The sequence below is a fragment of the Chrysemys picta genome, chromosome 5 (genome assembly GCF_011386835.1).
Source record: "Chrysemys picta bellii isolate R12L10 chromosome 5, ASM1138683v2, whole genome shotgun sequence".
In the NCBI taxonomy this organism is placed as follows: domain Eukaryota; kingdom Metazoa; phylum Chordata; order Testudines; family Emydidae; genus Chrysemys; species Chrysemys picta.
In genome coordinates, this window is record NC_088795.1 from 61,998,544 (window position 1) to 62,022,971 (window position 24,428).

Consider the following 24,428-nt stretch of genomic DNA (forward strand, 5'->3'; position numbering starts at 1 on the left):
GTCATACACTACCCTCTCACTATGTTTGTACTGTACCTTGCAGAATGGGGCCCTGAGTTCACACACACACACACACACACACACACACACAAACGTATAGCTTTGATAGTATGTATTTTCATCAAAATTATTTACACTACAGTAGTTGATTAAACCTTGTTATTGGGGAAAAAAGTCACCATCAACTTGAGCTAATCAATGTTCTAATAAATTAACTAGTAACAGATTTAGTTAGGAAGTATTCACCATTTAATTAAATAATATACACCATTTGTAAAATTTCCAAAAAAGGTAGATGGATTCAATGTATGGAGAAACAAATAGTGGAATTTGAATACAGCAATGTGGTTACTTTCTTCAGTTTAAAATATATGCACACATCTATATATTGAGTAAGACAGACTTTGATACACAAGGCTGTGTCAAGTAGATTGTAGTGTATTCATTAAGGGGCATATACTGTCTATCCAACTTTCATTATCACCATGATATCAAAGATATGCAAAGGGCTTTCAGGAAACAGAACCAATGCTCTTCTGCTGCACATTAAGTGAGGGGTTAGGATCTGGTGGTCTTCACAGGAATGCATGCACCTTGTGTTTGCAGACCTCTGCTCCATGTGCACTACCATGCATCAAGCGGGTAGGAGTGAGGCAGAAGTAGGCCAGGGAGAGCTACTGCTATATAGATTTGCCCATTACAACCCACACCTATAGGCAACATGCTAAAAAGGCAATGGCTGCTTCAGGCTCAAGAGTACAGTAGGGTCCACAGAGTGACTCTGCAGCCACTCCACAACAGCAAGTGGAGAGTGAGAGAGAGGACAGGGACTCCTCTTCTTGCTCTCCAGGGGCTACTTAGCCCACCTACTTAAGCTGCATCTTTGGCTAAGGATTTAGGCTTAAATGCATACACATAGGAAAAAATCAAGATGTTTAAATTTACCTCCTGATACCAACACTCCATCGGAATTCACAGCCAATGTATTGATAATAGCATTATGACCAGAAAGGTTTTGAATGAAGTTTCCATCTGGGAATTTCCACTGTTTAATGTTATCTGGAGAACCAGATGCAAATGTATAACTGGAATAAGATTAGCACAGTAAAGGAAAGTTAAAAAAGTATTACATCATATCATTTTATTAATAATTCATTTCAGTGTGGCACATCACTTCTAAAGCACATGGCAGATGCTGAATGTTATTTCCAAAATTACTTTATCACTAAATTACCATGTTTCTAAAATAGCCAGTTTATAAAAACATAACCTTTTATATTTATATACATTACTTTCTTATCATGCAAATGTTAGTTATGTAATTCTGCTATGTTTCATTACATTTGTTTTTCATTTTATTAATTGGACTACATAACCACACAACCTTATGGAAGGTATTGTTTTCAGGTATGCATTAATGGTGTAATGAAAATAATAAAAGTTTCAAAGAAATAGTAATTCTCAATAAGAACACATGAACATTAGCTTTTACAGTGTCCCAAATGTAAACTGGCTTGTATTTTTATTTTGGCAATACTCATGCACAGAAGTACCATCAAAAAAGGTAACAGACACAGCATTTTCAAAAGATATCACACATTACTGGATAAGAGCACTTTTGCAGATTTCCTTGTTGAGAATATTAAAGACCAAGAAAAACTGCCAAGATGGTCATTCTAAATCTATGCAACAGTGTGTAAGGCACCTCTACAGAGAAACAGTTAACTTCCAAAAGCTAAATTTGTATGAATAGCTGACTCACCCTTAAATAACTTAAATTCCCTCATTTCAAACGAGTCTTCACATATTTGATCTGGGCAGCGAAGTTTAAAAGCATCTTAGAATATTTTTAATCAGGCATCCTCAAGCAGTTCACTGACTTTTTACAGAGATCATCACATCAGAACAGGGGTTACTGGTCAATTAATCCAGATAAAGGATAGGATAGATTCAGTAAATTTAGAGTTTGTGAAAGGTGCGCAACTAACAAGGCCTGGTGATGGAAGTTTTCTATCCCACAAGCCACAAACAAACAAACTCTCTAGGTGCGAGAGGGTAGTTCAGTCTCTGTGTTCAACACATCTTTAGTTTATCTGCTAAGTCTGCTAATAATGGTAACAGAGGTGGCTCTGTAAAATGTTCAGTACCGGAGCTGAACTGGAACCAATTCACTTCACACAGATTCTGAAGTTTTGTAATCAGGAGACTGAAATTAAAAGGAATCAGATGCAGCCATATCATAATCATGTGTCATCCTTTTCTAGATCATTAATAGGGTAGGTATCCTAGGAATCTTTTTATTGGAATTATGCTTCAATTCATAAGCCACTTCTAACTGAGGGAGATTAGGAAGAAATTTTCTAATGGACAGATTATTCCATCACTACCTAATACAGGGCTTTTTTTGCACCTGCCTTAGAAGCATCTGATACTGGCAAATGCAGAGACAGGATACTAAACCTTACAGCCCATCACCATGGTATTAACCACTCTCAACTCAGGGCTTGCGTACCAAAGAAAATTTGTAAAACCTTCCCATTTTCTTCTAAGAAAGATTCAGCTCCACCAATATTGGGAGTCCTAGTGCCACTGGTTGTAAGTACAGTGTCATCTAACGCTGGTGCTTAAGAATCTACACTAGAGCTCCACAACAATGCTAACCCCAGTGGAGTTGAACCGGTGCTGTTAACAACTGCTTCTCAGATACCTTAATTGCAATGGTTTCCTGCTGAGTACATATTTTTGAAATCTATTTGCTAGGCTGGGTAGTACATATAAAACTAATGTTCTACAAGGTATCTAATGTTAGCTTGCTTCTCCTGTCACATGTTACAAACTGTGACGGGCTAAAGGGACAAGGAAAACTTACTGTCTTGGATGCAATACAACTGCTCTTACAGATTTCTTGTGATTTGTCAAAGTGACACGAGTTTTTCCTGCCACTAAGTCCCACAGTCGTATTGTGGTATCATGGCTTCCTGTGATTTAAAAAGACAAAAATGGTATATACATAAACACTGCCAACTTTTGTTTGGAAAACCAAATCAGATATACAGAAGTTGCTAATAAATTAAAACAAGACCTTTCATCCTAAAAGTGCTTGAAAAACATACTCACTAGAAACAGTGATCTTTAGTAACTACTGATATATAACCACCTCTGAAGTAGACTGTTAAAAGCCAAAATGTTTTACAGCAACATTATAAATGTTTAAGAGAAGGAATGAAGATTATTTTATCTAGTTTGAAACTAAAAGGAACGCAAGTTGTCATCATGCAATTAAGTTGAATTTTTACCATATATGGCTTTTGATATACTGGGGTTGACACCATCATTTTTACACTTAACTGTACAATCTGAAATTCTTCCCTTTAATTGTTTTGTATTTCCTCTTATTATTTACACTTACAGTGACTCTTCCCCTTGCATGATTTCATGGACATGAAAAGAACCACTCAAACATCATTTTACATATTAAATGAAAAAAAAAAGTTAAGAATATTTAAGCACAAGAAGAGTCCGGAAATGCAGAAAGTAAAGTTTTCATTGAATACATACTACATATAATTAGGCACATTACTAGTTGGCCAACTAGTAATTGGAAATACTGTATATGTGCCGTGTTACTATCAGAACCTTTACTTCTGTATTACCTGACATGTACTTAAACACATAACCTTATTTTTCCATTAATGTTGCAGTTCTTTTGTATTATTTATATTACATTAGCTTCAAACAGACCAGAGCACGGCACAAACATCGCAATATATGGTCCTTGTTTGCCTCCAACAGCTTACAAATTGATTTAATAGAAGACACAGCAAATGGGAAAAACAAATATGATGAATTGGTATTAATCAATGAAGGTAACAGTGATATGAACGTGTGCTTATACAGACTAGTTATATGCACAGTTAGTTGGTTTTGAGTAACTCAATTTCGGAAACAACATATACCATACCTGTAATAATCTGTGGTTCCGCAGCTTGACACTTCACCGTTGCTACTGCATTTGTGTGTCCCGCTAATGTATGCACGCTGGCTTTTGTCCTCACATCCCAAATCTATGAGAGCACACTAAATTCAATTAGTCAAGAAAACGTATATTCATCATTTTTTAGGTCCTATCATTGATTGCATGGATTACATGTCACAATCCTGATGAATGAAACTACTATACTTTTGACTTATAAATTCATCACAGAACTGTGCAAGCTGGAGAAAAAACATGGAAAAGCTGCCATTCAATATATTCTAAGGAATCAGGACAACTTTATTTAAAGCCAGTCACCATAAAGCTGTACTACTCTCTCAGGCCAAGAAACTTTAATGACTAAAGGTTCTTAACTGTCTAAATGATCTTTCTTAGTGGCCGCAGGTGTAAGTAATATATAAGAATCCACTAGCCCTCTATACACTGTTGAGCACAATTTCAAGGCTTCAATTTTAATCTATAGAGACCAACATGGTTTGGATCCTGATTACCAAAACAATCCCTCTCTCCATGAGCCTTTGCAGGACTTGAAATTAGCAGAGGAGCTCAAGAGTTAAAAGTTCCTAGATTTAAATGTTTGGAAACTGGAGGCAGAGTGCTCTTGGTGGTGAGCTCTCAATACTGGAATTTTTGCTCATTCATTGGACTGTCAGAGCCCAAGTGTGTTGACATTCAACTTGTGGTTTTCACTCAGGCAGGGACTTAATGCAATAAGTGAAGGTAAAAAAGGTATGACATTTTTGGTAAAAGAGTTCATGTAGATCATACAAGTTGCCTATTTATGTTTTAATTTTTCTATGCTTACAGGTTTTTTAATTATAAAAATGGACATGTAACAAAATTAAATCTCACTGTTCTACTTACTCGTGCAGTTGAATCTCTGCTACATGTTACCAGCACATCTATTGTCGGGTGCAAGTCCAAACCGTAGACTGCACTTAGGTGACCATGGTAATGCCTAATAACCTAGATGGATAAATAGACTTTAGTTAACTGGATATTTTAAAGGGCAATCTTTCATTCATTGTGCCTTGACCAAAGAAGTCTAAACTTACCTTATTATATTCGAGATCCCAGCACTTCACCTGTTTATCTTCTCCACAAGAGAAGAGGTATGGACTTCTTCCACTTACTATCACCCCTCGTACAGTACTAATGTGCCCCGTCAAAGACAATTTTAATTTGCCACTAGCAAGGTCCCAGATCTGGTATTGATAGATATAAATATTTGTAAGTTAGCCAGATATCAAAGCATTATATAGTTATACCTTAGGCAAATCTATCATGCATAATTAAGGTTTAAGAACTAAATTAGCATATAGACTTTTATCTCATTGGCATCATAGGATCTAGAGCGGTGATACTCAGACTGAGGCTCATGAGCTACAAGAGGCTCTTTAATGCGTCTCCTGTGGCTCTTTGCCGCATACAATATTAAAACACTGTGTAATTTAATTATTCTTCTTCGTATATGTGCAACATGCCTCAGCTGGCACATGACCAACATTCATCATCGAATTTGGTCCACCGGTTGGATCACTGGCTTCCCTGGCCTGGTCGGGTACTGACAGGGAACGCGACATGAACACTTAAGCAACCAATTACGATACTTTTACTGTTATTAACCAATTGTAGTTGATAAAATAATATTTGGTCAGTATTTTGCTGAGAATAATTATAAATAATTTATATACAAACTTTTTAATATATATTTATATTATATTTATATTAATTTAAATATATATAAAAAAATGAAATGATGAATTTACATACAGTGGCTCTTTTGGGTAATGTTGATCGCTAATTTCCCCCCTGAATCACTGAGCTCTGAGTATCAATGGTCTAGAGGTTTCAACATTAATGCTAATCCTAACTTTTAAAATCAGATCTCACACAGAAAGTAATCCTCCAGAAGATGAGTGAAAGAAAATGTGTTTTATAGCTGACTGTTCTGTGCATGCCAGTCAAGAAACCATTTCAAACAGCTGAAAACATTTAAGAAGCAAGTGAAAAAGTAAAGTTAAACTGGGACCAATCCTTCCCTCCATTCGCCAATCCTTCCCTCCATTCCTTACCTTTATAGTTCTGTCAGCAGAGCCAGTAACAAACCACTGATTTCCTGGTTCAACTGCAATACATCTCACCCAGCCCAGGTGTCCACTGATAACCTTTACAAATAGTAATAAAAGCCTTCTGAATCAAAATAAATGTACATTTGTTGACATAATTATTGTTAACTCTACTTCTGAATTTCCATCAGTATTATCCCAAGAAATATAATGTTTCACAATAAAATTGGAGATCTAAAATCCGACTTGGAAAATAAAGTTAAATATTGACTGAAATAGAAGCAACATTTTCAGAAGAAGAAGAAGAAGAATGGACACTTAAGTGTCAAAATATGAGAAACTGGATAATACAGGGGATTTGTAGTGGGAAAGAAACCTTCACCTATAAATCACTGATTCAAATCCATATCAGGTCAGAAATGATTGTAGATCACCATTTAGAATCCTCAGGCAAGGACCATGTCTTGGCTGCCTCTCTTCTATATTCCCATACAATTGTACATGAACTGCCAGTACTCATTCAACAACATTTACAGAAAGATGTTACCATCAGCTGACTGACCATCATAGCTGGGAAGTAAATCTGGCAATTTCAGTCCAGTTCTCCCTAGATAGGTGTGTCCACATTAAAAAAATACAAGTCATAACCAGCAACCTTGTTGGGTTGATGCACCAGTTAATGAGTTGATAAACTGAAAATGAATTACTATCCCATTTGTGATGGGGTGTATCCACCCCACACAGGTGTAGAAGGGATTAACTGTGCTCTGCCCTAGAGTGGAAGTGAGTCCTTTAAGGGGCCTATAGAGGCTACAAGGGAAACAGGAGTAGCCAATCGAGGGTCCAATGGGCTCACATAAAAGGATCTGTAAGGACAGTCAGTCAGTGGGCAGCTGGGAGCTCAAGGAGACGTGACAGTAGGCAGAGAGAGCTGGAGTACACAGTGGCACAGCAGGCTACTGTGGGGACACTGACCCTGAATGAAGGGAGCACTGAAGGGCAAATAAAGGAGCTTCAGGAGAAGCTGGCAACTGCTGAGAAGGCCTTGCAAACAGCCGAAGGAGACTTAGTGTTCCAAAGCTAATGGCTCAAGTATGTTATGGAGGACCAGAAAAATGTGTGCCTCCAGTTGAGAGAAATAGAAAAAGTGAAGGATGATCTGCAGGCACAAGTTAGGTAGCTGCAGGGCCGGAGGTACCCATACCCCACCCCGAGGGCTGCAGGCTTGAGAGGAAGGGTGTGTGATGGGGTGTCCACCCCACGCAGGTGTGGAAGGGATTAACCATACACTACCCTAGAGAGGAGAAGTGGAGGTGAGTCTTCCAAGCAGCCTAGGGAGGCTGCAAGGGAAACGGACAATGGGAGAGAGGCTGCAAGGAGCAGCCAATCAGGGCCCAGCAGGCTTACATAAAAGGAGCTGCAGGGACACTCAGAAGTGAGGACTATCCCCCTAGCAGGCTGAGAGAGCTGGAGTACTGCTGGCAGGGAACAGGGGAGCAAGAAGGAGCTCGTGGCTGGCTGAGACTGGACATCTGAAGGCCTCAAGATGAGTCTGAAGAAGGTATCAAGGCCATGGGGAAGTGACCTAGGGAATTGTAGCAGGACAGAGAGATGGTAAAGCAGCAGCCTCCTGTTGCACTATCTACAGGGTCCCTGGGTTGGGACCTGGAGTAGTGAGAGGGCCTGGATCCACCCTGTTAGCCACTGGGGAAGTGGCGGACTATGGACAGTGATACCCATCCCCAACCACCAATACCACCCATGGCTGGAGGGCCAACTCATAAAGAAGATGCTGTGGTTCCTGGAGTGACGTCGGTCTGCAAGTGGAGATGATAGCAGGAGCGGTATCACTGGAAGAGGGTGCACCCACTGGCGGAGCTAATCCCTAGGACAGCTAGCAGGAGAGCATGGCAAATAGACTGTGATACACCCTCCCTAAAGTTGGCTCTTTCAGTTGTCGGGTGAGACAAAATGACATTATCCTTGCCCAGGTGCTACCTGTTCTATAAATAGCAGGAACGTCAGTTTCCAGGGTAATCAACCAAGGACCTTACAGTAGCATTAAAAATCAGTTTAAAAAAAATCCAGTAAAATTACAGGCTATATGAACATGAAGGAAAAAAATAACTGAAAGGCTATCTTTATTTGCATTTCCATAACCATAGCTTTAGGCCATGTCTTCTAAAGAAAACATTTTTCATTGAATTATGTGATGGTTTCTTGCAGATGTTACTCATATATAGCTATAGAACACATTAAATAATAGATAGGACTTGACCACTGGTCTCTGGTCCACTAAGGCCCGATGGTTCAAAGTGGTCTTAAAACAGCTGGAGACCACCAGTCGCCAATTCCTCTTGCATAGGAAAAACTTTCCACCAGTGGAAAGCTGGTGGAGATGGCTCTGCTGCCTCCTAAACAAGCCACTTCCCCCACCCCCCGCCCAGCATAAGGGGAGACTGTGGGCATGTGAATAGGCATGAGAGGAAGTATGGTGAAGCGGAGCTTCACTAAACCTCCTCCTCCTGTTGCTCTATTTTCTGGGCAGCACTGGATCTGGAAGCCACATTCTATTTTCTGTGGCTATCACTCTCCATTATATCAGAGTGCAGCTCAGGGTAGTGGAGAATCAGGGCCAGAGTGCTAAAACAAACTGAACCCAATCTAGGCTCCCCTGTACACATGGGTTCACTGCACCTGGTGACCCAGCCTTGCTCCCTTTTGGGGTTTTAACAGCTAGTGCTGGGCCATAACTGAGCAGGAGCTACAGGCAGACTATGATACTGAGCCTTCCACCATGTCATCTTCAGTTATATACAAGAATTCTCTCTAAAGTCCTGTTTTCCTTATTAGACTGTCCCCACCACTATTCACTTGTTTCCTTTTTGACACTGTTGCACCAAAAATAAAATTTGCCTCTTATTTTTTATAATTGAATTGCTGCAGAGCTATAATCTTACATCATACTCTTACACATTCCTTTGTGCTCAACGGTTTTTCAAAAAGACTTTTCTTTAGATTAACCATAGGTTTCATAGATAATAAATCTTCAGTAAATGTTTACAGAATATCAAGTGTACATAAAAAGGCACTATACACTAGATGAACTGTGCTAACAAAATAAGATAGTTCTCTGGTAACTCAGCATTAGTGAGATTTTCCAGTCTCTCACAATTAAGTCTGATCTTCCTTCAGTAACCAGACCATTTCTCTGAGCATGGTTGAAAGCTTCTTGAGTTTCATATTACGTAAACTTTTCCTTCAAGTAATATCTAATTCTAAAGGGAGGATTTCATCGTTTTCAGTTTATTTTTCTACCACATACCTTTAGAATTTTTCCCTTCATGCTTATTTTCCCATATACTCATTTAACAGGGTATTCAGATACCAATTAGTATTTCTCAATTATCACCAAGGTATCATGTGAGAATAAAATTAAGGCAACAATTAACATTAATGCAACATTTAGACTGAGCTCAAGCACATACAAGTCAAGCAGTTCTAAATGAAGTGATAATTCAATAGTGTTCAGACAGTATTCATGTTAGGTAAAACGGGTCAGATTTATTGAAAAATTCTCCAATAGTGTTTGTAGTTAAAAATTATATTAATGCTTTTATTTCATTATGATCTGTTAATACTGCTAGAGCAGCAATTGCAGGGTTGCCTATTTGAAATTAGTCAATTTTAAAAAATAAGTTAAAGTAGTTTCAGGTTGTGACATATGACCAGAAAGGGTTAAACATCCTGCAGGATAAATTACTCAAATTCAACACTTAAAGATATATGGGGAGATAATGTTTCTGTTTTTGTGTATTTACATATATATATATATATGGGTAATGGTCAACAATGTAATCAACAGTCCCTGTTTATGCTGTATTCTGGTAATTCAGATATCAAAAGAACATCCTAGCATTTAAATGAATTGTAAACATGGGATATCACTGTATTCATCTCTCTTTGAAATGTATAGCAAATCACCTGTGAATGGTGGAGGAACAGGCAATTGCCTTATGTTAATTTGTATAACTAAGTACCGCTGATTAACCTACTTCAAAGTCGCCCTAATTACATATTGTTCCCTGAGAGACTCCGCCATGTCAAAGAAGGCTTGAAATTGTATAAAAGATCCTTGGGTCCCAATCCCTTTTATCTCAGATCTGCTTAAACTCCATCAGGGGAAGTTTGAGTTGCAAGATTGAGGTCCCAGTTCAGCTGGAAACACCCTGAATATGATATTGGACTATAACCTACGGACTAAATTTTAAAAGAACTCTGCAACTACAAAGCTCACCATCTTTGCTATAGCAAGGAGTCCTTGTGGCACTTGAGAGACTAACAAATTTACCTGGGCATAAGCTTTCGTGGGTTCTAGCCCATGAAAGCTTATGCCCAAATAAATTCGTTAATCTCTCAGGTGCCACAAGGACTCCTCATTGTTTTTGCTGATACAGACTAATACGGCTACCACTCTGAAACCCAACTCTGCTATGTATCTGAACCTCAAGAACTGAACTCATGTCTGTATGTATACTGATCTTTTAACCTATACTTGCTCTTTTCTAATAAATTTTAGTTTAGTTAATAAGAATTGGCTATAAGCATGTATTTGGGTAAATTCTGGAATATTCATTAATCTGGGAGGTAATGTGTCCAATCCTTTGGGATTAGTAGAACCTTTTATTTTATATGGTGAATAAGATTTTCATTAATCTTAATCATATTTGACTTGGGTAACTAGGTGGAGGCCTGAAGCTGGGTTACTTTAAGGGAACTGTGGTTTGGACTGCTGAGTGACCATAAGGTATTACAGAAGCTGTTTAGTACTGACTTGGTAAATCTAAGTATTAAAATAGCCAACAGCTATGGGGTTGTCTGCCCCATTCTTTGCAGTTCACTCTAATTGAGAGACCTTGGCTGGCTCCCTGGGAATCCGGTCACACAGATATTACATCTGTCCAGGAGTCACTCTAAGTTTCTCTCTTTTTTTTTTTTTCCCCCACTCACTGTTAAAGTGAAAGACCCACAAAAACAAGAGGGGAAAATGAGTAATTATAAACAATATGCTGCCAAATGTACATAGTAAACAAAATGGAAAAAACCCTCAAATAGTTTATTCTAATTTCTCTTTTCAGGTGATACCTAGAATAGGGAGGAGGTACACTCACATTTCAGACAGAGGCTTGATTTTTAAATTGACTGTCTAATTCCCTTTTGGGGTAAGATAAGGGAAATTTTAAAATATGGACTTTAGTAGATCTATAGAAAATGTAATACTCCTTTTTATTTTGTTGCATGCTTCCAACTTACTCTGTACAGTTTCCATGGTGGATGCCATTGAGGTTTGGGCATTGTTGGAGCTTTCTTTGCAATCAACGCAGAATTTTTGTTCCCACCTGCTTCCATCAGAGCCTATAAATTGAACAGAAGGTTACGATTACATTCTATGACAAACATTCTCCACTCAACTCTGGAGTTTCTTGCACCCCTTTCAAAGCCTTGAGGATGCTCTCTCCTCTCAAGGCCTCACATTTTGGTCAGCCTCTTTCCATCAAGAGGACTGCATAGGACTACTGCATGGAGCTAACTGCAGAATCTGAACCCAACTAGGTAAAAGATTACATCATCCATATTAGAAGTGTTATGTATTATAAGAATCTCACCATGGACAAACCAGGAGGCTGTGCACGCTCCGGAATCCCAGCATGTCTGTAAATATCACCCACACCAGCAGCAGTACGATTTGCCTCTAACCTGGATAGAGAAAAAAGTTCTGAACAATGAATAGGAAGCACTTTAAAATAGTGAGGGAAGATTTAAAAAATTGGGTTTGTTTAGTCTGGAGAAGAGAAGACTGAGAGGGGACATAACAGTTTTCAAGTACATAAAAGGTTTTTACAAGGAGGAAGGAGAAAAATGTTCTTAACCTCTGAGGACAGGACAAGAAGCAATGGGCTTAAATTGCAACAAGGGCGGTTTAGTTTGGATATTAGGAAAAACTTCCTAACTGTCAGGGTGGTTAAGCACTGGAATAAATTGCCTAGGGAGGTTGTGGAATCTCCGTCATTGGGGATTTTTAAGAGCAGGTTGGACAAAACTGAAAGGGGTGGTCTAGATAATACTTAGTCCTGCCTTGAGTGCAGGGGACTGGACTAGATGACCTCTCGAGGTCCCTTCCAGTTCTATGATTCTAGTCTATTCTAATATGCCTTACTCAAAAATTAAATTAAAATCTGTAAAGTATTCAAAATATTTGTATTGAAGAATCTTTTCTTTGCAGATCTCTGCTCAGCTTGGGCTTGCCATACATCTAACAACTGGTTTGAGGCCAGCTGAGAGAATTAAAATGTGGATTCTTACAAACTGGTGATGAGAAGAGGAACAACCACAACATAATGGGTTTTGCAAGCATACAGGCAGGAGTGGAAGCTGTATAAAGAGGACCCACACATTATTTTGTACAAGGCCAGCACTGTTTCGCCCCTTCCTCCCCCACCAATACCAATGGTGACTTAGTAATCTGACACCAGGAGGCACTACTGTAATAAACATTAGCCATTATCTCCTAAGTTCCAGTTTCAGAGATTTCATTCCATGCCAGAGAACAAGAGATCCAAAATAATTTCCCCAGCTCTAGCTATCTGGTGCTATAGTTCATAGTGCAGCCGCCAGCTAGCCAATTTTCTTATTTAGTGTCAGTAATGAAATTAAGGTAAATGATCACTTGGAATCTACTACATAAAAAAAGTTTTTTTTAAATGGGAAATGTGATGGAAAAGCAAAAAAATTGTCAGGAAGACTCATAAGGCCAGTGTAGAACCTAAAACAACTTAAAAACAAAAACGTGTTCTTTCCTCTGGTACTGTGTAGGGAAAAAACTACAAACTAACAGCCGAAACTGGTGATATACATAGTGCTGTCAAACAAAGTAAACAGACTGAATTAACAGGGAAATTCCACACACCCCTCCACCCACCCTTTCTGTGGTATTAATCTCAGGTATTACTTTTGTAGGCCTTGCTAGAGCTGTAGGCAGTGTGAACCAAATGCTGTGAACTAGAGTAGGCCTGGCCTTGGCAAAATAACACACTAGATATTGGCTAACCAAGTAAGCACATTCCTATCTGGAGAGGATGGTACAAGAACACCCAGAGTTCTCAAGTAGCTACATAAACACATTCTTAAGAGATGGTACAGGAACACACTGATCGCTCGTAAGATAAGGATGGGATAACAGGATAATGGAGAAGGATGTTTAATTCCAACTAGCAGATACAAGGATAAGGGTGGTAACTAACTGTGTTGGGAGTGTAATACAGAACTTGTTTGTATCAATGAACAAAAGGATAAGTCATAGGAGGGGCACCTTTGTCCAGCTTAGGCCGACAGCGGAGACTCTAGCTGCTATCTGAGCCGGTCCATTTTCACAGGCATACATGTGTTAGTGTACCTGTAGCTCCTATGGGGTTTAGGACCATGCTTCATAGACAACAGGGTTACCATACGTCCGGGGAAACCCGGACATGTCCGGCTTTTTGGTGCTCAAATCCGCACCCGAGGGGAAATTCCAAAGATCCGGACATGTCCGGGGAAATAGGGAGGCATAAGCCAGGGTCCGCCCAGCACGATCCGCCGGGTCCGCAGCGCAGCCCAGCTGCCCCGGCTACAATGCTCGGGCGGGGAACAGGGTGGGGGGGTTTCCCTTGCGGGCGGGGACCCTTCCTGTAGCCCCATTGCCTCGCACAGCTCGGAACCCGGCGCCGTGGGAGCTGTTTCCGGCGGGGACAGACAGTCCAGGGAACGTGCTTGGCAGCAGGAAGGAACCTGCGGCTGGGGCTGCAGGGACCCGCGCCGCCGAGCGTCTGAAGCCCCCAGCAGGCAGAGGCTGCCGGGGGAGCGGGAGAGCAGGGCAGGCAGGGGCATAGAGACTGCAGGGGTAGGGGGTGCAGGGGCAGGGCAGGCAGATGGTGCAGGGCAAGGAGGAGCAGGGCAGGCAGGGGCATAAAGGCTGCAGGGGCAGGGGGTGCAGGAGCTGCAGGGCGAGTGGGGAGCAGGGGTCTCAGAGGCTGCAGGGGCGGGGAGGTGCAGCTCCTGCACGGCGAGTGGGGAGCAGGGGTCACAGAGGCTGCAGGGGCGCTTGGGCTGAAGGCAGAGCTGGAGGCAGAACTGGGGATAGGGGAGCCGAGGACAGAGGTGGAGCTGATCTGGGAGTGGAAAGGGAAGGAGGGCAGAGCAGGGGCTGGAGTGGGATTGGAAGCGTGGTGCTCCCTCCCCATCCCCTGGTGGGGCTGGAGCCTGCCCCAGCGTGCTCTACCTCGGAATGTTCCTCTGCAACCCCCTGGGGGCACATCCCAGTTTGGGGATCACTGCACTAAGCACTTTAACAGCCAAGCAGCCCCCCCCATAGTGTTACCATGGCAACGACATTCTAGCCTTCAGCACTTAACAACTTTTAACAACAATAGGTTAAAAAAAAAAAAAACACTCCAGGAAGGTGTGATTTTAAGTGGAAAGTATCCCTTTAAAGATATACTAAATGTGAAGCCCAGGTCTGACTATCACATGCTTTGATTGTCGGAAGATAGATCAAAAGTTAACAAGGATTTCTGTACAGCATATCAAGAAGTTGTTCTTATGAACAATTAAGTCCAATGAAAATTTACTAGATACCAGCAATGAAAAACAGAACTATTTTGCTTGAGATAGGGTATCCTATATTGTTATTAGTTATTGTGTGGAAGTTCAATAATGTGTGAAAAAACAAACAATAAAACTGGAAATAAGATTATTATTCACACTCAACAAATACTATGATTCAAGATGTACAGAACAGAGAATATATAAATGACTGTGAATCTGCATGGGAATTGGGGCCAAAAGAGAGAGAAATTACAAATCAGACCTAGAATCATGTATATTAAAAGAACAACACTACTTATGGTGCTGGATTAAAACTCATAGGTTGCAGAAAAGGAGGGCATTTTGACAGATATGTAATCAGTTACTGCAAGCAAAAAAAATTAGCTCAGAGTTAAGACCAAAAAAGACTGCCTTCTACGTTAGTGTCTTCCCAACCACCATAATAATAATAAATCAATCATCTTGAGAATACTGTACTTTTCTAAAAAACCCACAAGCATCGAAAAGCTTGGCCATTCCAAGTAAAGGTTCTGCTTAAGAAAAAACAAAATATATGCAAATGCAGTTATAGTCATCCACATTCTTCCTCACACTGCTAATTCAGGATTCTGTGATAACTTTACTCTTCCATCCAAACGAATTAATCTAATCACCACAAAAAATTAAATTCTTCATCTTAAAAAAACCTGTTTGGTGGAAGGCTAAGAACACTATAATCTGATTGCTATATGCGGCACAACTGGAGCAAAATTAAGATTGCTTGGGTGACATTAATTTTTGCATGAGCATATTTTCTAGTGATTTGGTGTTTAATTGCAAAATGCAATCTTAATTTGTAATTTCCAAGCTAATGTTAGTATTTTTATTTATTGATTTAAAAAGAAAAGTATATAATTTTAGAGTGTTTTTGTCTGAAGAAAGGTTCTTTCATCATTAAATCCAGGTTATGTTTTTTAACTTGGTTATAGGTTATAAAAAAAAAAGTCTCCGAAAATAATTTAGCAGTACCTGGACTGAGAAGGAGGAAGTGCCACAGCTAAGGACTGAGCAGCTGATTCACTGGGCATTCTCTGGATCTTGGTGTCTGCTGTCAGAGCCACACCTTGTAAAAGAAAGTATACAAAAAGCACAAATTAATCTGGTCCGAGATGCATTTTTGTATCTGAACTGTTACATATAACTGAATATTTTGGTAACAAAGAAATCTTTGTCATTCACTGACATGGCTGACAGATAAGAATATCACAAAGCTAAATAAAACAAGGTTATTGTTCATTTTGGTCCAAATCCTTTGCACGGTGACAACACAGTACAGGGGCACATACAGGGTTTGACTGGCAGTGGAAACGGTGTGGTTCTATTACCAGAGACAAGAAATACCTACATAGAGACGGTGTGCACACCCCTTCCTCCAAACACTGTGGAACAGAGAACCCAACATGAGTGGAGACTGTTTCTGTATAAGTTGCAGAAGAGACAGCCAGAAAACCCATGATTTTCTAAACCCACTGGCTGATACTGTAGGGGTAGTGTAGGAATTATGAAAGCATTGGCCCTCCATAAATTGCAATATTAGGGGTTGGGAGTGAGATTCTGTCTCCTTCCCTTAAGGCATACCTGTTCAAAATGCTTTTACTTTGCTTTTGCACAAGGCTAGAGAATTTGTTCCACCTCTCTTAACCAGCGTTTTAAATATTGGACACTAGCATTCAGATTAAATTCATTTTTTCTATACCAAAATAACAGTTTCAATTTCTCTTACAGCATATACTTTAATAATGAAACTACACTGTTCCAATTCTATTAATAGTAAAGATGGCCCACTTTCTGAAACATTCCATTTAAACTGTAAAAATATATGGGGTATGATACCACAGACCTGTTTCAAACAAAACTCCCACTACTCAAGTCAATGTAGTTGAGGCCTCCTGTAGATACCCAAAGTAGAATATATTTTAGAGCTACTGCCTATCTATTTTTCCACAACTTTCTTCTAATATAGCCAGTCAGAAGAGTTTCATTAACACCCAAATGAGAACATCCTTATTAAAGTTTGTTTATCAATATAATTCACAGTTGAAACTAAACCTATCCAATTACTGTCTAGATCATCGGCATAAACTCTGAATTTCCTTATTTTTTAAAATAGTTTTTATATCATGTGTGTGTGAAAAGTAGATATTTTTATATAAAATTTTACTCACCAGGACCAGGTGGATATGGATGTGTACCTGTTATCAAATATTCAAGTTCTTGTCCTAAATAACAGAATATTTTTCTTAATTATTGCTTTTTGTTGTAAACACTAAAATAAAGTGATCAATTACAAAAATCATAGCATGTCAGCAACCAGCAAAAATGGCAGTCGCATCTAAGTTGTAACACTGCAGTACCTGAGTGCTCCCTATTTCTCTTTGTTTCTTTTACTCTCCACTGTGTCAGTAAGATATCTGGTATAGACCAGAAAAGCACCATTCTTTGAAATGCTGATGCTACTGCTTACTACCAACAATGACTTTGCTTTAGGAACACTCTAGTCCCTCACAAAAAACTAAAAAGAGTATATTTTCATACAGATAAGGATGCATTAGAGAAGCTCAGCCAGCAAGAAAGGATTCTGTTACCCAACAAATGAATGTTCCACATGGAATGTAAGAGAATTTTAGAGAAGAGTTTATCAAGTTATTAAGCTAAGACAATGAAGTTTACATGAGATTGGAGAAGGAAAAAAAGGAAGGCAAATATAAGTTCTTTTTAACTTCTCTTTTTAAGACAGTCCTCATCATGCCAGCCTCTCTCACTACTTGTAACTCTCTCAGAAGGTAAACATCTCAATTACAGTATGAAGATGTGAGACACTCTTGAGAAAAGAACACTTGCACTTCCTGGTACAAGTGCTGGAGGGGCAGAACTCTTCTTGACCTGCTGCTCACAAACACGAAAGAATTAGTAGGGGAAGCAAAAGTGGATGGGAGGTAGTGACCATGATATGGTGGAGTTCAGGATCCTGACACAAGGAAGGAGAGCAGCAGAATATGTACCCTGAACTTCAGAAAAGCAGACTGACTCCCTCAGGGAACTGATGGGCAGGATCCCCTGGGAGAATAACATGAGGGGGAAAAGGAGTCCAGGAGAGCTGGCTGTATTTTAAATAATCCTTATTGAGGTTGCAGGAGGAAACCATCCCAATGTGTAGAAATAATGGTAAATATGGCAGGTGACCAGCTTGGCTTAACAGTGAAATCCTTGCTGATCTTAAACACAAAAAAGAAGCTTACAAGAAGTGGAAGATTGGACAAATGACCAGGGAGGAGTATAAAAATACTGCTCAGGCATGCAGGAGTGAAATCAGGAAGGCCAAATCACACTTGGAGTTGCAGCTAGCAATAGATGTTAACAACACAAGAAGGGTTTCTTCAGGTATGTTAGCAACAAGAAGAAGGTCAAGGAAAGTGTGGGCCCCTTACTGAATGAGGGATGCAATCTAGTGACAGAGGATGTGGAAAAAACTAATGTACTCGATGCTTTTTTTGCCTCTGTCTTCACGAACAAGGTCAGCTCCCAGACTACAGCACTGGGTAGCACTGCATGGGGAGGAGGTGACCAGCCCTCTGTGGAGAAAGAAGTAGTCTGGGACTATTTAGAAAAGCTGGACAAGCACAAGTCCATGGGGCTGGATGCACTGCATCCGAGGGTGCTAAAGGAGTTGGCGGATGTGATTGCAGAGCCATTGGCTATTATCTTTGAAAACTGGTGGTGACTGGGGGAGGTCCCGGATGACTGGAAAAAGGCTAACGTAGTGCCCATCTTTAAAAAGGGGAAGGAGGAGGATCCGGGGAACTACAGCCAGTCAGCCTCACCTCAGTCCCTGGAAAAAATCATGGAGCAGGTCCTCAAGGAATCAATTCTGAAGCACTTAGAGGAGAGGAAAGTGATCACGAACAGTCAGCATTGATTCACCAAAGGCAAGTCATGCCTGACTAACCTAATTGCCTTCTATGACAAGATAACTGGCTCTGTGGATGAGGGGAAAGCAGTGGACGTGTTATTCCTTCAGCAAAGCTTCTGATACGGTCTCCCAGAGTATTCTTGCCAGCAAGTTAAAGGAGTATGGGCTGGATGAATGGACTATAAGGTGGATAGAAAGCTGGCTAGATCGTCAGGCTCAACAGGTAGTGATCAATGGCTCCATGTCTAGTTAGCAGCCGGTATCAAGCGGAGTGCCCTAAGGGTCGGTTCTGGGGCTGGTTTTGTTCAATATCTTCATTAATGATCTGGAGGATGGCGTGGACTGCACCCTCAGCAAGTTTTCAGATGACACTAAACTGGGAGGAGTGGTAGATACGCTGGAGAGTAGGGATAGGATACAGAGGGACCTAGACAAATTAGAGGATTGGGCCAAAAGAAACCTGATGAGGTTCAACAAGGACAAGTGCAGAGTCCTGCACTTAGGACAGAAGAATCCCATGCACTGCTACAGACTAGGGACCGAATGGCTAGGCAGCAGTTCTGCAGAAAAGGACCTAGAGTTTACAGTGGACAAGAAGCTAGATATGAGTCAACAGTGTGCCCTTGTTGCCAAGAAGGCTAATGGCATTTTGGGCTGTATAAGTAGGGGCATTGCCAGCAGATTGAGGGACGTGATCATTCCCCTCTACTCGATATTGGTGAGGCCTCATCTGGAGCACTGTGTCCAGTTTTGGGCACCACACTACAAGAAGGATTTGGAAAAATTGGAAAGAGTCCAGCGGAGGGCAACAAAATTGATTAGGGGGCTGGAGCACGTGACTTATGAGAAGAGACTGAGGGAACTGGGATTGTTTAGTCTGCAGAAGAAAAGAATGAGGGGGGATTTGATAGCTGCTTTCAACTAGCTGAAAGGGGGTTCCAAAGAGGATGGATCTAGACTGTTCTCAGTGGTACCAGATGACAGAACAAGGAGTAATGGTCTCAAGTTGCAGTGGGGGAGGTTTAGGTTGAATATTAGGAAAAACTTTTTCACTAGGAGGGTGGTGAAGCACTGGAATGGGTTACCTAGGGAGGTGGTGGAATCTCCTTCCTTAGAGGTTTTTAAGGTCAGGCTTGACAAAGCCCTGGCTGGGATGATTTAGTTGGGGATTGGTCCTGCTTTGAGCAGGGGGTTGGACTAGATGACCTCCTGAGGTCCCTTCCAACCTTGATATTCTATGAACATATCACAGTAGAAGGGATTGACCAGAAGTTAAAAAATCTCAAGGTACATGTCATTTGCCACTAGAAGAGTTTTAATTGAAAGGGAAAAGGGATTCCTCCTTCAGTAAATAATTCATACTTAAATATAGGGTATTTTTGATACCTACATGTCTAAAGGCATTTGAAAAAGTTCTATATAACTCTTAGCCAACACTTCACACATTCTTTACCACCACCATTAGTGGCAAACTAGAAGAACACAATGTCTTGTTCCTTCTTTGCCACCTACATGAAATAACCATTATGTTTTTGAGCCTTATTATTTGTATAACATTGTACCACATATTATGTTCTGATAAACACCTTCCCTGTTCTGAACAGTTTACGTTGTATGGGCATATGCCAGAACACAAGACAATGAAAAATAGATGTTTTCCTTACAAATATTTCCCTTAGGCTATATCATAGTGATCTTGAAATTTAATTTCAGTTAACAAATAATGTCACACTAACCTTGATTTGCAGGATACTGTTTATGTCCATAGAGATCCCCTGGATTTGGAGAATCCTTCTCTCTAAAATTTTCCTTCAGAATAGGCATGTGCAGCACAGAACCATAATCTGTACGAAGCTTGATTGACATCTTTAATTTGTGGCTGTTTAAGAAAATATATATTAAATCTTCATCTTCTAATACATTATTCATTTAAAAATGTTTATTTTTAAAATATTTTTAAATATTAGCTATGCTAATATTTTCCTTTCACTATCACCAGATAGCAGTTTTGCCCAAGAGTCTGAACATACACTATCAGACTTGTATGACAATTAAAGCTAGTCAGAAATTTTCCAATGAAACTCCTTTGTCAAGTCTGAAATGTCTTACAGAAGTGAACCAGATTCTACTACCTTTTGCAGAATCATAGGCAGGATTCTTACGGAAACCTGCCTGGTTCCCCACCAACTCACCTGGTTCCCCACCAACTCACCTGGCAGCTGCTGGGGACCCTGAGCTTCCACGGTCTGAAGCTCCATGGCAGTTGCACCATGCAGGCTGCCCCAGAGCCGGCGATCCCAGGCTTCCAGGGTCCACAACTCCATGGCAGCCCCACCATGCCAAAGGCTGTCAAAGTCCTTGTCACAGAGCTGAGAGCTGCACAGCCCTATAAGCTCCAGACCTAGCCAGGATGGCTCTCAGAACATAGGCTCTTGGCTCCACAGCAGGGAACCTGTAAGCCCTGAGAGCTTCAGCTTGAGCCAGGATTTCCAGGCTCCCTGCTATGGAGCTGGGAGCCTGGGGGTCCTGGTACTGGCTTCCACACACTGTGGATCTGGGGAGCCCCACCATGAAGACTGCCCTGGGACCAGGAATCCCAGGGCTTCCAGACTCTCAGGCTAGGAGTCTGGAAGCCCTGAGGTCACTGGCCACAGGGCACTGTGCACGGTGAGCAGCCCCAGAGCTGCAGACCTTGGGAGCCCCAGCAGCTGCTGACAGAAAGTGACATTTTTGTCAGTTTCAGCACTACTAAATGTCAATTTCAAACAGCAGCTGCCTGTCCCCAGAATCATATTTTGTTTTAGAAACACCATGTGTAGGTGTTTCCAAAACTAATTTTTAGAGGAATTTTCAGTTTATAATGAAATCTGAATTGGACCAAATTCAAAATTTTTTAAATGAAACCAAATTTGAAGTGAACTGGAAATCCTGAGTTTCAGCCAGCACTAGAAACAGTCGCAAAGGAGTGCCTGCCTCACATTAACGTTTTTAGACATACCAATATTTTATGATACCTGTTCTTACCTTACATCGTCTAATGGTATAGGCTTTGCATTATCAGCCACAAACATATCATGGGTTCTCTTCAAGGATCTGAACACTAATGTGTGCACAGAGTGTTTCTGCACTTCCTGCAGAGAAGATACATTTAATTATACACATGGCAATAATTTAATAAAAAACCTGAAAATGGCAATGAAAATTAAAGTAGTGATTCTTGCCTTCTGTATGTAAGAAATGGACTTTAGTTTGCTAAAGTACACAGTTGTGCTTGAGTGCTAAAAACTATAATTTGATGTGAGAGAGAGTTTCATCTCCCTCATCTCCAAACTTAAATCAATACTTAACTACTTCCCCCTTTCATGGGATACTGTGGTGATCAAAAATAGCAGGCCAAAACTTGGATCAAAATTCTGTGTTTCCAACTATAGGCACATGTGAATTTAATGAAGAGAAACAAAAAAGCTTTTCACTCATGCTTGCCAGCTCCATTTTTATAAGTCGCCAATAAAGCAAGTGAGTCAGAGTGCAGGACTCCCTATAAATTTGATTTTATTGCCTAAATAAACAAGCAAAAGATTTATAAAGTGCCATGTACATTATGTCACCTTTGTGTATGCCTCTGATCAGAAAACTGTACAGTAGTGTTATTCTGGGCTCAAAATCAGTAGCACTTGTTTTCATTTAATTAATCAAATTGTTTTGTTTTTAAAAGAAAAGGTCTAGAACACCATTGAGCTGTCAACAAGGACTCATAGGCAGATTAACGAAACTTTAATGGTAATTCTAATATCAAATGTTAGTTTTTCTACCACAACTGTATTAGCATTTTCTCTTTCCCGAAGACCCAGGAAGAAGGCCATGAGACTTAGACAGGCATCAAGTTTCAAAAACATTAGGAATGTCTGAATGACTTGCTTAGTGCCATGTTTTCACCCCTCAGCTTACAGGGAGCTCTACGCTATATCTCTCTTTCATAAACACTTTAGAAATACGTGTTTTATAAGTGCTATGTAAACAACTGGCAACTAAAGCATATACACCTCTACCCCGATATAATACGATCCTAAAAAGCCAAAAAATCTCACCGTGTTATAGGTGAGACCGCATTATATCGGAGTAGGGAGAGGAACCGCTCCCTGCCCCAGCTCACCTCCACTCTGCCTCTGCCTCCTCCCTGAGCTCGCTGCCGCTGCTCCACTTCTCCCTCCCTCCCTTCCAGGCTTGCCGCGCCAATCAGCTGTTTGGCCTGGCAAGTCTGGAAGAGGGGGGAGAAGCAGAGTGGTGGCAGCGCGCTCAGGGGAGGAGGCAGAGATGAGCTGGAGTGGGGAGCAGTTCCTCAGCGCCCCCCGTTGCTTGCAGCAGCCCTCTCTGGGGCCCCCCCGCCCCAGCTCACCTCCGTTCTGCCTCCGCCCATGAGTGCGCCACAGCTCTGGTTCTCCTCCCTCCCAGGCTTGCCGCGCCAAACAGCTGATTGGCACAGCAAGCCTGGGAGGGAGGAGAAGCAGAGCTGCAGCGTGCTTGTGGGAGGAGGTGGAGCGGAGGTGAGCTGGCGGGGTGGGGCGCAGCAAGTAACTGGCGGGCACAGAGGAACCGCTTGCGGTAACATGAATTTGGATAGAACGAGGTAAAGCAGCCCCGTCCCCCAGAGCACTGCTTTACAGCGTTATATCCGAATTCGCGTTATATTGGACCTCATTATATCAGGGTAGAGGTGTATTACTTTCTTTTACTGCTGGGAATTGAATCCAAACTAAAAACAGAAACAAGAATTAAAACAGATGTTAGAGTAACTATGGAACATGGACCGAGAGTCAGGAAACTATAGTACTATTCCTAGTTCACCCGCTGACCGGATGGTTAGCTTGGGACAAATTACAATCTTTCTCATGTGCCCCACGTGTAAAATGGGGACTGACAGTATTCTTCACCTTGAATAATGGGCTCAGTTCTCATCCCCTAACCTCAAAAAATATAGAGGTAGGAGCCCAGAGATGGATGGACAGAATTGATTAAAAGCACGTAGAGATTGCAAAGTCTAGGACCGTTTAGTTTAGAAGCACAATATACTGACAAAAAACATTATAGATAGGCAAAGTAAGAAAAATGCTGCTTGAGAATTTATTAGAGTGTGATTTAAGGACATTAATTCCTATATTTTGACAATTGGTGTTTTAACTATTATCATTCTTTAATTTTTTGTATCAACATCTACTGTCATTAAATAATTATTGTCCGACTCTCCACCCACAATTTCCTGGAACTGTGAAAATGCAAATGGATAAAAATAGAAATGAAATACAAAGGAAAATGGAGATTATCTGTCAATGATAAAACAAAAATCTAATTCTGACAAGCCTAAACATAACTCTACAACACGATTAACTAGGTAATCTGCTGGTCTGATCCAGTACTGCAATTCCTATGTTTGATGATAATGATACTTGCTTTTGTAAAGTACTTTGAGATCTATAGCAGCTAATACTTATCTGATGATGTGACCTAAGTGAAGTGAGTGGCTTTCTGTCCAGTTTCACCTGCAAGACCTCCACATAAACGCAGCAGCATAATCTTAACTACTTGTCAAACCCACTGATAATGTCAACAGAGGCCAAGGACCAGAGAGACCGGCAGAGTCGTTGTCGGGTTTAAGGCTGACAGGGCGGCACGGGGGTGCTCGCACTGCTGCCAAGGGACAGGGGCGGCGACACCTTCCTCGAGAACGGGAACGTTTTCTGCTGAAACTCGCCAGCGACCAACGGCCTCCGAGGCA

General features: G+C 40.9%; 1 protein-coding gene across 2 annotated transcripts in view; it reads right to left on the reverse strand.

Moving 5' to 3' along the window:
• Positions 1-24,428, reverse strand: part of PLRG1 (pleiotropic regulator 1) — a 32,707-nt gene that overhangs the window by 6,907 nt on the left and 1,372 nt on the right. For both annotated transcript variants that reach the window (XM_005299346.4, XM_042842165.2), the window contains exons 2-13: positions 21,680-21,786; positions 20,392-20,534; positions 16,911-16,964; positions 15,715-15,808; positions 11,730-11,820; positions 11,377-11,478; positions 6,070-6,162; positions 5,050-5,199; positions 4,859-4,960; positions 3,962-4,064; positions 2,870-2,978; positions 946-1,085 (exon numbers count right to left, since the gene is read on the reverse strand). In XM_005299346.4, coding sequence (XP_005299403.1) covers positions 946-1,085; positions 2,870-2,978; positions 3,962-4,064; positions 4,859-4,960; positions 5,050-5,199; positions 6,070-6,162; positions 11,377-11,478; positions 11,730-11,820; positions 15,715-15,808; positions 16,911-16,964; positions 20,392-20,534; positions 21,680-21,786 — 1,288 coding nt within the window. The remainder of the gene's footprint in view (positions 1-945; positions 1,086-2,869; positions 2,979-3,961; positions 4,065-4,858; positions 4,961-5,049; positions 5,200-6,069; positions 6,163-11,376; positions 11,479-11,729; positions 11,821-15,714; positions 15,809-16,910; positions 16,965-20,391; positions 20,535-21,679; positions 21,787-24,428) is intronic.